Source organism: Leucoraja erinacea, chromosome 28, assembly GCF_028641065.1.
Source record: "Leucoraja erinacea ecotype New England chromosome 28, Leri_hhj_1, whole genome shotgun sequence".
NCBI lineage: Eukaryota > Metazoa > Chordata > Chondrichthyes > Rajiformes > Rajidae > Leucoraja > Leucoraja erinaceus.
This window is the reverse complement of record NC_073404.1, coordinates 31,279,589-31,295,487: the sequence shown is the minus strand read 5'-3', so window position 1 is coordinate 31,295,487 and position 15,899 is coordinate 31,279,589. Positions and strand designations below refer to the sequence as shown.

The window sequence follows — 15,899 nt, the reverse complement described above, 5'->3', positions numbered from 1 at the left end:
CCATTTTGATTTTCTTTGTCAGTTTAGTTTAGTTTAGAGACACAGCTTGTAAACAGGCCCTTCAGCCCTTCATGGCCACGCCTACCCCTGCACACTAACACTATCCTACACACTAGGGACAATTTACATTTACACCAAGCCAATTACCTACAAACCTGCACGTCTTTGGAGTGTGGGAGGAAACCGGAGCACCCGGGGAAAACCCACGCAGGTCACGGGGAGAACGTGCAAACTCCGTACAGACAGCACCCGTAGTCAGGATCGAACCCGGGTCTCTGGCGCTGTGAGGCAGCAGCTCTACCCGCTGCACCTCTGTTGTGGCTGGAGGTTGAAAGGGTCGTGGTCGGGGGGGGAAGGAAATGGTGTGACAACAACTGGCCAGATGTGGGGAGGGGGGTGAAGAGCTCTCCCCACCATCGCTGGGATCTACAGGAGGGGGCACCTCATTGAAACTTACCGAATAGTGAAAGATCTGGATAGAGTGAATGTGGAGAGGATGTTTCCACTAGTGGGAGAGTCTAGGACTAGAGGGCACAGCCTCAGAGTAAAAGGACGTTCCTATAGAAAGGAGATGAGGAGGAATTTCTTTAATCAGAGGGTGGTGAACAGACGGCCGTGGAGGCCACAAGTCAGTGGACATTTTTAAGGCAGAGATAGACAGATTCTTGATTAGTACGGGTGTCAGGGGTTATGGGGAGAAGGCAGGAGAATGGGGTTCGGAGGGAGAGATAGATCAGCCGTGATTGAATGGCGGAGTAGACTTGATGGGACGAATTCTGCCAGAGGTTCCGGGAAACATGTGAGGGGTCGTTGGGGAGAGAGAGGGGGGGGGGGGGGGGGGGGAGTGGGAGGTTGTCAGTGGTGGGGGGGGGTGGGAGTGGGGGGGGGGGGGGGGGGGGGGATGGCTGGGACAGTGAGAAGACTCACCAGCAGGCATCGGTCCAGCCACAAGGTGGCAGCGGTCAGCCACCGAGCCCACAGACCAACAGCAAGGCCATAACTCCTCCTCACCCCCCACCCCTCGACCCCCCCCCCTCTTCATCTCCCTTCTTCCCCCCCCTTTCTCCTCCTCTCCATCACCCCCCCCCCCTTCCGCCTCACCTTCACCCTGCTCTCCTCCCCACTCCCCTCCCCCACCCTCTACATTGGTGCAACGGGTAGAGCTGCTGCCTCACAGCGCTAGAGACCCGGGTTCAATCCTGACAACGGGCGCTGTCTGTACGGAGTTTGCACGTTCTCCCCGTGACCTGCGTGGGTTTTCTCCGGGTGCTCCGGTTTTCCTCCCACACTCCAAAGCCAAACAGATTTATAAATTAATTGGCTTTGGTAAATGTTATATTGTCCCCAGTGTGTGTAAGATCGTGTTAGTGTGCGGGGTGGTCACTGCTGGTGAATCTGTGGATTTCTTGGCCACAGACGGCTGTGGAGGCCAAGTCAATGGATATTTTTTAAATTTGGAGTTTGATAGATTCTTGATTAGTACGAGTGTCAGGGGTTATGAGGAAAAGGCAGGAGAATGGGGCTAGGAGGGAGAGACAGATCAGCCATGATTGTAAGGCGGAGTAAACTTGATGGGCCGAAGGGCCTGTTTCCACGCTGTATCTCTAAACTAAAGTGAACTACCCGCTGCAGCGTCTCCATGAGAATGTCATTGTTCTGGTTCACATCTGGTGCAAATGATAAATAACCGGCGGTGATTATTTCACACCAGCCGCTGTTACATCAGCCACGAACGTTCCCTCCTCTCCACTGCCCGAGTCCATCCTACCCACGGCCACCTTATCACAGACGTCACTGCTGGACTTCAGTCCCTGACATCCATTATCCACGCGCCACGTGGCAATAAGCACAACCTGCAGTTTTTATTCCCTTATGCGTTTTCCCCGCAGCTGAAAATCCACAAGGCCATTGTGGACGACTCATCTCTCTCACATCCCAGTTCTCCGTCTTGTTTCACTGCCGGCATTATTCATTTAACTAATTGTATTCCTTGCATTTCGAAGGTAAATTCTACGTTCCTTGACCTTCATCCCCTTTGATCTGTTGTTTTCACACTTTACCCTTCCATTTCTCTAGTTTCCCCACTCCCCTGACTCTCACCCTGAGAAGAGTCTCGACCCGAAACGTCACCCATTCCTTCTCTCCAGAGATGCTGCCCGTCCCGTTGAGTTACTCCGGCATTTTGTGTCGATCTTCTGTGGATTGTTCACCTTGAACCAGGATGTGAATATTTTCATAGATTAGTGAGTTGGGGGCTGGCAGAGCAGACAAAACTGGCAGTTTTGTTTTCTTTTGTTTAGATATATCGTGCGGAAACAGGCCCTTCAGCCCACTGCCATAAGTTCAAGTTCAAGTGAGTTTATTGTCATGTGTCCCTGATAGGACAATGACATTCTTGCTTTGCTTCAGCACAACAGAACATAGTAGGCATTTACTACAAAACAGATAAATGTGTCCATATACCATAATATAAATATATTCACACATAAACAAATAAACTGATAAAGTGCAAATAAGAGATAATGGGCCACCAATAATCAGGGTTTTGTCCGAGCCAGGTTTAATAGCCTGATGGCTGTGGGGAAGTAGCTATTCCTGAACCTGGATGTTGCAGTCTTCAGGCTCCTGTACCTTCTACCTGAAGGTAGCAGGGAGATGAGTGTGTGGTCAGGATGGTGTGGGTCTTTGATGATACTGCCAGCCTTTTTGAGGCAGCGACTGCGATAAATCCCCTCGATGGAAGGAAGGTCAGAGCCGATGATGGACTGGGCAGTGTTTACTACTTTTTGTAGTCTTTTCCTCTCCAGGGCGCTCAAGTTGCCGAACTTGAATTTGAAGTTCTTGACCCTTTCAACCATTGACCCGTTGACATAAACGGGACTGTGGGTCCCCCTCCTACTCCTTCCAAAGTCCACAATCAGTTCCTTGGTTTTGCTGGTGTTGAGGGCCAGGTTATTGTGCTGGCACCATATGGACAGTTGCTCGATCTCTCTTCTATACTCTGACTAATCCCCATTAGTGATACGCCCCACAACAGTGGTGTCGTCAGCGAACTTGATGATGGAGTTTGCACTGTGATTGGCTACGCAGTCATGAGTATAGATCATAAGAGATAGGAGCAGAATTAGACCATTCGGCCCATCAAGTCTACTCCGCCATTCAATCATGGCTGATCTATCTCTCCCTCCTAACCCCATTCCCCTGCCTTCTTCCCATAAACCCTGACACCCGCACTAGTCAAGAATCTATCTATCTCTGCATAAAATATATCCACTGACGTGGCCTCCACATCCATCTGTGGCAAAGAATCCCAAAGATTCACCGCCCTCTGATGAGTCCGCGCCGACCAGCGATCCCCGCACACTAACAGTCACTACCCTACACACACCAGGGACAACTTACAATTTACACAATAAATTAACCTACACACCTGTACGTCAGGAGTGTGGGAGGAAACCGGAGCACCCGGAGAAAACCCACGCAGATCACGGGGAGAACGTGCAAACTCCGCACAGACAGCACCCGTAGTCAGGATGGAACCCGGGTCTCAGGCGCTGTGAGGCAGCAACTCTACCCGCTGCTGTGCCGGCATTGGGAGAATATTACAGATGGAGAATGTGTAGATGCCGGAACCTGGAGCTCCCCCCCCCCCCCCCCCCCCCCCCCCCCCGGGCCCGGCCCTGACGGATACACTGTATCACTGTAGACCCCAGAGTTACATTGTAGCCACTGTGTGACAGTGTGGAGCAGATACATTGTATCGCGGCCCCGACACGGCCCTGGACACGGACACGGACACGGACACGGACACGGACACGGACACGGACACGGACCCTGGACACTGGACACGGCCACGGACACGGACACGGGACACGGACACGGCCCTGGACACGGACACGGACACGGCCCTGGACACGGACACGGACACGGCCCCGAGACACGGACACGGACACGGACACGGCCCTGGACACGGACACGGACACGGACGGACACGAGACACGGACGGACACGGTCCGCGACCGCCCCAAACCGGCCGCTTCCACATCTCCCCGCCCCTCGGCCTTGATCCAATCGCAGCGGGCCGGGGGAGGGAGCGGGCAGGACGGGCCGAGCGGCCCCGGGCGGCGGGGTCGGGGTCACTGATGGCCGGGAGGAGGGGAGCGGCGGGTCGGGGCCGCGGTCTGTGGGCGCTGTTGCTGCTGCTGGCGGCGAGGAGCGGGGCCGCGGATGCGAGCGACCTCGGCAAGGTGGGTGGCGGCTCCCCCCCTCCCCCCTCTCCCCACCCCCCCAACACACACACCTCCCCCCCACCCCCCCACCGCTCCCCCCTCTCCCCACCCCCACACCACACACACCACCACCACCACCGCTCCCCCTCTCCCCGCTCCCTCTCGCTCCCCCCTCTTCCCCACCGGCTCCGGCTCTGGCCCCCGGGTCCCGGGGCAGCGCTTTTGCTCGGGCACCCATTCGGCCTTGCAGCTGAACTACCCCTCCCCCCCCCTCTCCCTTCTCTCCCCTTCCCTTTCCCCCCTTCTCCCCCATTTTCTCTCCCGTCTCCCTCTCTGCTTCTCTCTCTTTCTCCCCTTCCCTCTGTCCCTTTCTCTCTCTCTCCCCTTCCCTCTCTCTCCCCTTCTCCCCCCCTCCCCCTCTCTCCTCTCCCTCTCCTCCTCCCTCCCCTCCCCCCCCCCCTCCTCCCCCCTGTATCTCTAAACTAAGCTAAACTGCGTGTGAACATGAGTTATTAGTGTATTGAGGAGCAGGCCAGGTGTGTGGTTCAAGCAGGTGTGTAGTTACCTGGTTACAGGTAGAATTCAAAAAACAGCAATAGTTGAGGTGATATCAATGATTTTGTGTCACTTTTCTTCATCCAGGTGATGTCCATCCAGCCCTGGCTGAAGATGCCCGACCCCTGCACTGACCCCCATCTCCTCACCCCTCACCCCCACCGTCGCTGCCGCCAGGTAAGCAGCGACACGTTCACGTTACAGGAACAGAATTAGACCATTCGGCCCATCGAGTCTACTCCGCCATTCAATCATGGCCGATTTCTGCCTCCTAACCCCATTCTCCTGCCTTCTCCTCATAACCCCTGACACCCGTTCTAATCAAGAATCTGTCTATCTCTGCCTTAACAATATCCACTGACTTGGCCTCCACAGCCCTCTGTGACTGAAGAAGGGTCTCGACTCGAAACATCGCACATTCCTTCTCTCCATAGAACAGTACAGGAACAGGCCCTTTGGCCCACAATGTCTGTGCCGAACATGATGCCTCTTATCTTCCTGCACGTGATCCATATCCCTGTGCCTATAAAAAGCCTCTTAAACACTGTATCTGCCCCCACCCCCACCCCTGGCAGCGAGTTCCAGGCACCCACCACCCTCTGTGTAAACACACCTGCCCCCCACATCTCCTTTGAACCTTGCCCCTCTCACCTTAAAGCGATGGTTCCGATATTTCTGCTTTAATTTGTGGAAGTTTTGAGAATGTTGAGGTTTATTACTGTTATTTAATTTGGTTTAGTTTAGTTTTAAGATACAGCGCGGAAACAGGCCCTTCGGCCCACTGAGTCCGTGCCGACCAGTGATCCCCACACACCAACACTATCCCACACACACCAGGGACAATTTACACATACACCAAGCCAATTAACCTACAAACCTGTACGTCTTGCAGTGCAGGCTCGAAGGGCCGAGTGGCCTACTCCTGCACCTATTGTCTATTGTCTGGAGTGTGGGAGAAAACTAGAGCACCCGGAGAAAACCCACGCAGGTCACGTGGTGAGCATGCAAACTCCGTACAGACAGCACCCGTGGTCAGGATGGAACCTGGGTCTCTGGCGCGGTGAGGCAGCAGCAGCTCTACCCGCTGCACCACCCATGATAATTGCACATGATAATAAACAATGAACTAAAGACTGAGTGCTGCTGCTTTGTGTCCACAGCTGGTGGCCCTGGTGATGTGTGGTCGGAGTCTGGAGCTGTCGCAAGTTGATCTCGCCCTGGCCGTCCGCTGGCCGCGGGGGGGTGTGGACGCACTCCGCCGGTCCCCAGCGCGAGAGAGGGGGCCCTCTCGGTCCCCAGCGCGAGGGAACGGGGTCTATAAGTCTCTGCTGGTGCGGAGATCGAGGCTGCTGTCGTCTGGCAGTGGGACAGTGATCTGTCCGACACATCAGATAAAGGTGAAGTGATACGAGATCTACCCCCAAACGAGCAAGGGAGGAGTTGGGTGTGTGGGATGGAAATGCAAGTGTCAAAGGTTACGGGGAGAAGGCAGGAGAATGGGGTTGGGAGGGAGAGATAGATCAGACATGATTGAATGGCAGAGTAGACTTGATGGGCCGAATGGCCAATTTCTACTATCCCTTACGACAAGGGTTCTCAGCCTGGGGTACATTTGTTGATTCTAGATTTGTAGATATTTTTTCTCATTGACTGACTGTGTTTGGTTCTGTTATACCGGTATCTGTTCATCATTAGTTGATCATCGATAAGTGAAATAACATTCTTTTGTGCTATTAAAGTTGCCCGGGGTAAACGGGCCGGAAAAGGTTGGGATTTCCTGCCTTATGACGTTATGAGATGCTGGTTTACACAAGATGGATACTAAATGCTGGAGTAGCTCAGCAGGTCAGGCAGCACTGAGTTACTCCAGCACTTTGTGTCAATCTTCAGTGTAAACCAGCATCTGCAGTTCCTTCCTACACATTTTGTCCCCTCCACTGTGAAGCCTCCTCAAGGTATGTCTACATTGAAGACGTTCTCCTCCTCTCTGTGATGAAGGCTCTGCACCACACTCTCTCTCTGCCCCCCCCCCCCCCCCTGCGATTCATCCCGCTCCCAGACTCCACCACGTTTATCATTGTTACGTTGTTGCATATCTTTCATTCATATAGAAACATAGACAATAGGTGCAGGAGTAGGCCATTCGGCCCTTCGAGCCTGCACCGCCATTCAATATGATCATGGCTGATTATCCAACTCAGTATCCCGTACCTGCCTTCTCTCCATACCCCCTGATCCCTTTAGCCACAAGGGCCACATCTAACTCCCTCTTAAATATAGCCAATGAACTGTGGCCTCAACTACCTTCTGTGGCAGAGAGTTCCAGAGATTCACCACTCTCTGTGTGAAAAATGTTTTCCTCATCTCGGTCCTAAAACATTTCCCCTTTATTCTTAAACTGTGACCCCTTGTTCTGGACTTCCCCAACATCGGGAACAATTTGTTCCATATCTCTCCTTTTCTTGAGTTTAGTTTATTGTCCCATGTACCGAGGTACAGTGAAAAGCTTTTGTTGCATGCTAACCAGTCAGTGGAAAGACAATACACGATTACAATCGAGCCGTCCACAGTGTACAGATACAGGATTAAGGGAATAACGTTTAGTGCAAGGTAAAGCCAGTAAAGTCCAATCAAAGATAGTCCGAGGGTCACCAATGAGGTAGATAGTAGTTCAGGTCCGCTCTCTAGTTGTGGTAGGATGTTTCAGTTGCCTGATAACAGCTGGGAAGAAACTGTCCCTGAATCTGGAGGTGTGCGTTTTCACACTTCTGTACCTCTTGCCTGGGAGAGGGGAGAAGAGGGTGGCCGGGGTGAGACTGGTCCTTGATAGAAACATAGACTATAGGTGCAGGAGTAGGCCATTCGGCCCTTCGAGCCTGCACCGCCATTCAATATGATCATGGCTGATCATCCAACTCAGTATCCTGTTCCTGCCTTCTCTCCATACCCCCTGATCCCTTTAGCCACAAGGGCCACATCTAACTCCCTCTTAAATATAGCCAATGAACTGTGGCCTCAACTACCTTCTGCGGCAGAGAATTCCAGAGATTCACCACTCTCTGATGATGCTGCTGGCCTTGCCGAGGCAGCGTGAGGTGTAGATGGAGTCAATGGGAGGGAGGTTGGTTTGTGCGATGGTCTGGGCTGCGTCCACAACTCTCTGCGATGTCCGCAGTCTTGGATGGAGCTGTTCCCAAACCGAGCTGTGTACTAATCAGAGTCAATAATAATCAGTAATAACCACAATTGTGCAAAAAGCAAGTGTGTAACCAGGCAACCCAGACAAAGTCCATAGAAGTTGCCAGTTGGTGAGCTCGCAGTTGTGCCGTGTTCAGGAGCTGGTTGGGGTTTGTAGACAAAGAGGGGTCGGCCCGCATGATTAATACACACACCTGTCACCTGGGCAGGGTCTGGAACTCTCACACGCCCCAACACAGACCACAATCAGTGTGATCGCCACAGAAGCATGTAGCTTGCAATTACAATCTGAGTCTGAAGAAAGTCTGAGTCTCAACCCTAAACGTCACCAATTCCTTCTTTCCAGAGTTGCTTCCTGTCTCACCGAGTTACTCCAGCTTTTTGTGTCAAATGTCGACTGCGAAACGTTATTCCCTTATGGACGTGTACAGAGTGGACGGCTCGATTGTAATCATGTGTTGTCTTTCCGCTGACTGGTTAGCGCGCAACAAAAAGCTTTTCACTGTACCTCGGTACACGTGACAATTAACTAAACTGGACTGAGGTTAACCCTGTGTTGCTGTTGTGGGGGGGGGGGGGGTTCAGGGGAACCTATTGTGATGTTGTCCCCATAAGGTGAAGCCCCCTCATGTGCCCAGCCCATCATGCAATGAGTTGAAAAAATAACATGGTTTCCGTGGACTGTTTACTAATATTTATTACATTTCTGGAGCAGAGTTGATTTGCGTCACAGCTTTCTGGGCAGTGATGTATTTGGACAAATATCCATGACCTGATCAGACAGTTAACGTGATGGTCTGTATCCTGGACTCATTTGTGTCTCATTTATATTCATGAGGATTTCTCCTCTTGTTTTACCGCGTAGAAAGACAGGAAGATGGAGGAGCTTGGGGTAGTCGATGGAAGTGTCTTGAGAGCAGTCATTGTTACGGCTGTGGAGACCAAGTCAATGGGTATTTTTAAGGCAGAAATAGACAGATTCTTGATTAGTGCGGGTGTCAGGGGTTATGGGGAGAAGGCAGGAGAATGGGGTTAGGAGGGAGAGATAGATCAGCCATGATTGAATGGCGGAGTAGACTTGATGGGCCAAATGGCCTAATTCTGCTCCTATCCCTTATAGACAATAGGTGCAGGACTAGGCCTTTGTACTTATGGCCTTATGACTCTATGAAAATAACCTTTGCTCTTTTGTTTGGGCAGAAACTGCGGCGTTACTTTAAGAAAAAGGATCTTCAGGCAAGAGGAAAGAAATGGAATGAGGTTGGAGATGGTGTGTTGAGTCCGGGGCCTCACGGGCAAGGGGCTGTGAGGAGGAGAAGGGACATTAGTTCCAGAGAACCTGCTGTAGGCAGTGCGGAGGTGGACATGTCGCTGCCCGACACCTCTGTGCAGGAGAGAGAAGCAGAACAAGGCGTCTCCTCTAATCCTGTGGCTGGTCTCCATGGTGGGGCGACCACACAGGTGGGATCGAGGGGACCAGGTCCACAGGTGTTTGGCAGCGATTCTCCCCGCGCCCCGGTCAGGAGGAGTGAGGGTGGGGGAGGGGCTGGGAAGGGGGACATGACAGAGAGGGGGTCGCTGGTGTCACATGACCCTGCACTGGCCGGTCCACACGTGTCTCCGCACAACCACACCGCCACACCGGTCAACACGGACCCCCGCGGCCCCCCTCCCCCCTCCGCCAATGGCCAGAGGCAAGGTGGTGGTGGGAGTCCGGGGGGAGGGGGTGGGGAGGAGGCTGGGTCAGGGTCCAGGTCAGCTGGGGGGTGTGGGGGTAACGTCACTGCCCGGACCAGCCCTGGCGTGGGTGAGGAGAGCGGGGTGACCGTGGGGTTGATGGGGGGCGCCGCAGGGGGAGGGGAGGAGCAGGTCCACACCACAGAGACAGCACGGGCACCGGGCAGTGAGCTCTGCGTGAGGCGGTGGAGCGGGGGCCAGAGTGGGGGGGGCTGTACCCGGGGTGGGGGGGGCTGTACACGGGGTGGGGGGGGCTGTACCCGGGGGGGGGGGGGGGGGGTGGGGGGGGCTGGGGTGGGGGGGGCTGGGGTGGGGGGGGCTGTACCCGGGGGGTGGGGGGGGCTGTAACCCGGGGTGGGGGGGGCTGTACCCGGGGTGAGGGGCGGGGCTGTACCTGGGGTTGGGGGGGGGGGGCCGGTGTGGGGGGGGCTGTACCCCGGGGTGGGGGGGGCTGTAGCCCGGGGTGGAGGGGGGGGCTGTACCCGGGGTGGGGGGGGCTGTACCCGGGGTGGGGGGGGCTGTACCCGGGGTGGGGGGGGCTGTACCCGGGGTGGGGGGGGCTGTACCCGGGGTGGGGGGGGCTGTACCCGGGGTGGGCGGGGCTGTACCCGGGGTGGGGGGGGGGCTGGGGGGGGGGGTGGGGGGGGCTGTACCCGGGGTGGGGGGGGCTGTACCCGGGGTGGGGGGGGCTGTACCGGGGTGGGGGGGGCTGTCGGCGGGCGGCAGGCCAGCTCGGTGCCCGGAGCCCGCAGTGAGGAGGCAGCGTGGGCAGCGGCCGCACTGACGGTGGTGTTGGCGCTACTGACCGTGGCCGTACTCTACACCCGCCTCTACCGTCGCTTTGTCCGGAGCCGCAGCCTCTACTGGACACCCGCCCACTGCAGCACCGAGAGCGTGGCAGGTAAAGCCCCTTCTACACGGACCACCGCGGGTATCGGGCGGGGGCGCGGGGGGGGAGATACATCGGCCGTGATTGACCGTGTAGGATGCAGACGCTGATTTAAACCGAATATAGGGTGATTTCACGAAAGGTCACTGGAGCGTAGATCCGCACCCACGTGAGGCACAACTACCTAGATTTACAGTCCAAAACAAAAGATAGCAACTAAGGTAAATTCAAGAGGGAGCTGAAGGTGCAAATCCAGCGGAAATGAACAGCGGACATTTGCCGTGGAGATTTAAAGATCCAAAATATCGGGAATTATCGCGTTTGCTCGCTGCATTTCATCAAAATTAAGGCATTATTGACTTTTTTATCTTTATTGATGAAATGCAGCGAGCAAACGCGATAATTCCCGATATTTTGGATCTTTAAATCTCCACGGCAAATGTCCGCTGTTCATTTCCGCTGGATTTGCACCTTCAGCTCCCTCTTGAATTTACCTTAGTTTCTATCTGTTTTTTGTACTGTAAATCTAGGTCGCTGTGCCTCACGGTCACCCCGACCGGCACAGTAAATTGCAGCTCAAAACCTGGCCGTTTTCGATGTTTTTAACGGGTGTGAAAGTGCGTGTTTTCCCATTCACTAACATGTACCGGATGTATAGCATGTCCTCCACTTGAGATTTTCGGTCACATGGGTGCGGATCTACGCTCCAGTGACCTTTCGTGAAATCACCCCATAGACACAAAGTGGAGAGAAGGAACGGGTGACCCTTCAGTCAAGACCCTTCTCTAGACTGAAGAACGTTACCTTTTCCGTCTCTCCACAGATGCTGCTTGACCCCCCCGAGTCACTCCAGCATTTTGTGAACATGGCGGAGTGGGCACGATGGGCCGAATGGCCTAATTATTCTCCAATCACTTGTGAATTTCCCCCTTGCCTCCACTCAGTGGTCATCTTCATAAATGATAGGAGCAGAATTTGTCCATTCGGCCCATCAATCTACTACCCCATTCAATCATGGCTGATCTATCTCTCCCTCCTAACCCCATTCTGCCTTCTCCCCATAACCCCTGACACTCGCACTAATCAAGAATCTGTGTATCTTTGCCTTAAATATATCGACTGACTTGTGGCCTCCACAGTGTCTGTGGCAATGAATTCCACAGATTCACCACCCTCTGACTAAAGAAATTCCTCCTCATCTCCTTCCTAAAAGAACATCCTTTAATTCTGAGGCTGTGACCTCTAGTCCTAGACTCTCCCACTAGTGGAAACATCCACTCTATCCGAGCCTGTCCAGTGTAGTCTGATCCCCGGCTCTCTGTCGACGCTGCATCACCTGCTGCGTTATTCTCGAACTTTATTGTACATATTTAAGTTGAGGTTTATTCTCGTCTCTTACACCGAGGTACAGGGTAAAGGTGAGAGTAAAGATCGCTGGAGTAACGAGGGCAAATACAGTGTAAAACCTTTTGTTTGCTTGCTAACCAATCGCCTAATACTGTACAGGAATACATTTGGCACGGCAGGTACAGCACCAGGGTCCCATCCCGACCACTGCCTGTGTGGAGTTTGCACGTTCTCCCTGTGTATCTGTAGGTTATTATCGAGTCGACATCACAAGGTTAGAAATTGTTCTCGGCGTCTGCGTACAATGGCGTCCTTGAGCCTGCTTGAGCCCTCTGTAAATTGCCCCCTAGTGTTAGGGAGTGGATGAGAAAGTGGGATAGCATAGAACCAGCGTGAACGGGTGTTGGATGGTCGGCGCGGGCCGAAGGGCCTGGTTCTGTGCTGTGTCTTTAAACTAACAAAGTATAAAACTACAAGCATTTACAGGTAGGCAAGAGGTTTAATGTAGAGGGTGTCCACACTCCCGCCACACCTGGGCTGCTCAGTGTCTGTCCTGTAGCATGGGGGGGGGGGGGGGGGGGGGTGGAGAGGTCGTTCACCAGAATGATGCCTAGGTTAGTGGGTGTTAGTTACAGGCAGTGGCACGTGGGGTTGATGGGAGAACTAATAGAAGTACATAAAATGACACTCAGAACCTTTCCCCCAGCGAGGACATGTCAAATATTAAGGGGCAAAGCTTTAGGTGAGAGGGGCAAAGTTTAAAGGAGATGTGTGGGGCAAGTTGGTCTTTACAGAGGGTGGTGGTGGAGGCAGATTAATGTTGTCTGAGTGATAAAGTTGCCCCTAAGGTCCCTCTTAAAGTTCTCCCCTCTCACCTTTAGCCTGTGCCCTCTAGTTTTAGAATCCTCTACCCTGGGGAAAAAAAGACCTGAGCATTCACTGTTTTAGAGCATGAGATACAGCATGGAAACAGGCCCTTCGGCCCACTGAGACCGTGCTGACCAGCGACCAACATGCACTGGGGACTGATTTAGAATCTACCAAAGCCAATTAACTTACAAACCCCGCACGTCTTTGGAGTGTGGGAGGAAACTGGAGAAAACCCACGCAGGTCACAGGGAGAACGTACAAACTCCGTACAGACAGTGGCCACAGTCAGGATTGAACCCGGGTCTCTGGCGCTGTGAGGCGAGCTGCCGAAGAAACTCACACAAAAACTATTTTATCTTGCAGATATAATAAAGAGAAGAATTGTCCGGTTTGGCAAGAGGAAAAAGCGGCCTCCGGTTAGGAAGACATTCTCTGCCCCGTACAACGCACTCCCCAGTGAGATTAGCGACTGACTGGAGCAAAGTGATGGGTTCCATCTGCCAGCTTGTCCATGGTGTGAGTGGCTGTGAAGTGACTCGAATTTGCAGCAGAGTTGGACCTGCACCTGGACAAAAACAAGACTGCAATACTGGCCGTGGGCCCTGAACGAGCGTGAGGACTTCTAACGATTTATTTTACCACAATCTTCCGTGACACGATGCTTTGTTCCAAGATTTACATCGTACGTTCTGGAGTGATCTACAGATCAACCCTCTCTCCCTTGAGAGAAACAGGAATGAAATCGCACCCTTTTACAGTAGAATGTAGAGTTGATATAATGTCATTGTGAACCGTGTCAATTTTAATCGAGTCGAGTGTGCCGTGGGTCAGATTACAGGTACGTGGGTCATTGTGCTAGTTTATGGTTTACGAGGTTTATACAAGAATATTTGGGCCACGGCCTCAGGGGTGGGTGTGGACTGAGCCCTCGTATAATTCCAGATTTTATAATCTTGTATAATTAGGATCAGAGGTCAAAGCCTCAGAATTAAAGGACGTTCCTTTGGGAAAGAGATGAGGAGGAATTTATTTAGTTAGAAGGTGGTGAATCTGTGGAATTCATTGCCACAGAAGCTAGTGGAGGTCAAGTCAGTGGATATTTTTTAAGGCAGGGATAGATTTTGGATCAGTACGGGTGTCAGGGGTTATGGGGAGAAGGCAGGAGAATGGGGTTAGGTGGGGGAGATAGATCAGCCATGATTGAATGGCGGAGTAGACTTTATGGGCTGAATGGCCTAATTCTGTTCCTATCACTCATGAGCATGAATTTATAATTTAATCTTAAAACTGGTTTTGTGGGAGCTTAGTGCAGTTGGGTGGGAGGGAGGGGTGGGTATGTGGACACCAGCTCGTTCTACAGGATGTATAGCTCAACAAACTACACCAGCAATCAGTCTAGTTTATTGTCACGTGTACCAAGGTACAGTGAGATGTTTTTACTAACCAGTCAGCAGAAAGACAATACATGATTACAATCGAGCCATTTACAGTGTAGATGTACATGTTAAGGGAATAATGTTTAGTGCAAGGTAAAGCCCGATTAAAGATAGTCCAAGGGACCCAAACTAGGTAGATAGTAGTTCAGCACCGCTCTCTGGTTGTGGTGGGACGGTTCAGTTGCCTGATAACAGCCGGAAGAAACTGTCCCTGAATCTGGAGGTGTGTGTTTTCACACTTCTGTACCTCTTGCCCGATGAGAGAGGGGAGAAGAGGGAGTGACCGGGGTGAGACTGGCCCTTGATGATGCTGCTGGCCTTGTCGAGGCAGCGTGAGGTGTCGATGGAAGGGAGCAGGTGCAGTCTGTTTGGAGTTTGCACGTTCTCCCTGTGACCTCGTGGGTTTTCTCTGGGTGGTGCTCCGGTTTCCTCCCACATTCCAAAGACGTGAGGGTTTGTAGGTTGATTGGGGCTCTGTAAATTGCCACTAGTGGATGAGAAAGTGGGATTAGATAGAAGTGGTGTGAACATGTGATGGATGGTCAGCATGGACTCGGTGGGCCGAAGGGCCTGTTTCTGTGCTGTATCCGCAAACTAAAACAATTCCAAACTAAAAGCTGAGGTGGAGCAAGAGTAATTTGTGCTGGACCATGAGATATGATGTAGATCAAAGGGTGAAGTAGTTCGTACAAGAGAGAATTTGTTACAATATAAATGTCAGGGATAAAATATCACATATTAAAATAGTACTTGGAGCAATAGGTCTATGGTGTAATTTGATTCAGAGAAAGGTTTTTGTTACTACAGCCAATTTAATGATGAGGTTTGAACGATGCAAATCATATGGTTTGAAGCACATTGTGCAGTTTGCTATTGACTTGCATTGAAGTTAATCTACAGTTAATCTGAAATCAGAGGAAGTTAAACAGGGAAACACAGGAAGGACAGGGAAAGTTGATTCTTTTCTCAGATTAGTCTAGAATCACAAGGGAATGTATAAAACGCTAAATTATCGGTATTCGGGAAGCAATCTACAGAAGATAGACACAAAACTCTGAAGTATCTCAGCGGGACAGGCAGCATCTCTGGAGAGAAGGGATGATGCTGCCTGTCCCTGACTTACTCCAGGTTTTTGTGTCTATCTTCGGTTTAAACCCGTATCTGCAGTTCCTTCCTGCACATAGTCTACAGAATTAGTGTGATCTGGTATCAGAACCAATTGCTGATCTTGTTGACGAATGGGGAGTTTTTTTAATGGGGAAAATATTTTAAATGTTTACAATTGTCACAGTTTTTGTAAGTTTTCAAAAACGATTAAAATTTTAGAATTAATTTTCTTTCTAGATAATTGTTTGTAAACTGTTCTCCCTCAATGGTGATTTGTCGTCTCATTTTACACAGGTTGCTCTTTGTGCTTTATCTGATTTTTGCTGCAGAACTTTGTCTACCTGTCGAAGATCCTTGATACAAGGATCAATTTCATATCCACAGGACTGATGATGGTCTAATTAACTCTTAGATAAGGAGGAACTGGAGTCAGAGTTATACGGCATGGAAACAGGCCCTTCAGCCCAACTTACCCATGCTGTCCAAGATGTCCCATCTACACTACACGGGAGATTGCAACCTTCACATGGT

General features: G+C 52.0%; 1 protein-coding gene and 1 long non-coding RNA gene across 2 annotated transcripts; both read left to right on the top strand.

Moving 5' to 3' along the window:
* Nucleotides 1–4,033: 4,033 nt before the first annotated feature.
* Nucleotides 4,034–9,807, top strand: LOC129710477 (uncharacterized). Its single transcript, XM_055657433.1, has 5 exons — nucleotides 4,034–4,247; nucleotides 4,872–4,961; nucleotides 5,945–6,181; nucleotides 9,183–9,681; nucleotides 9,779–9,807. The coding sequence occupies exons 1-5, from the start codon at nucleotides 4,143–4,145 to the stop codon at nucleotides 9,805–9,807; spliced, it is 960 nt and encodes a 319-aa protein (XP_055513408.1). The 5' UTR covers nucleotides 4,034–4,142.
* A 613-nt stretch (nucleotides 9,808–10,420) lies between these two features.
* On the top strand, nucleotides 10,421–15,593 carry LOC129710878 (uncharacterized). The gene is made up of 2 exons (XR_008725745.1): nucleotides 10,421–10,620; nucleotides 13,189–15,593. It is a non-coding gene; the product is annotated as an uncharacterized LOC129710878 (long non-coding RNA).
* Nucleotides 15,594–15,899: the final 306 nt, after the last annotated feature.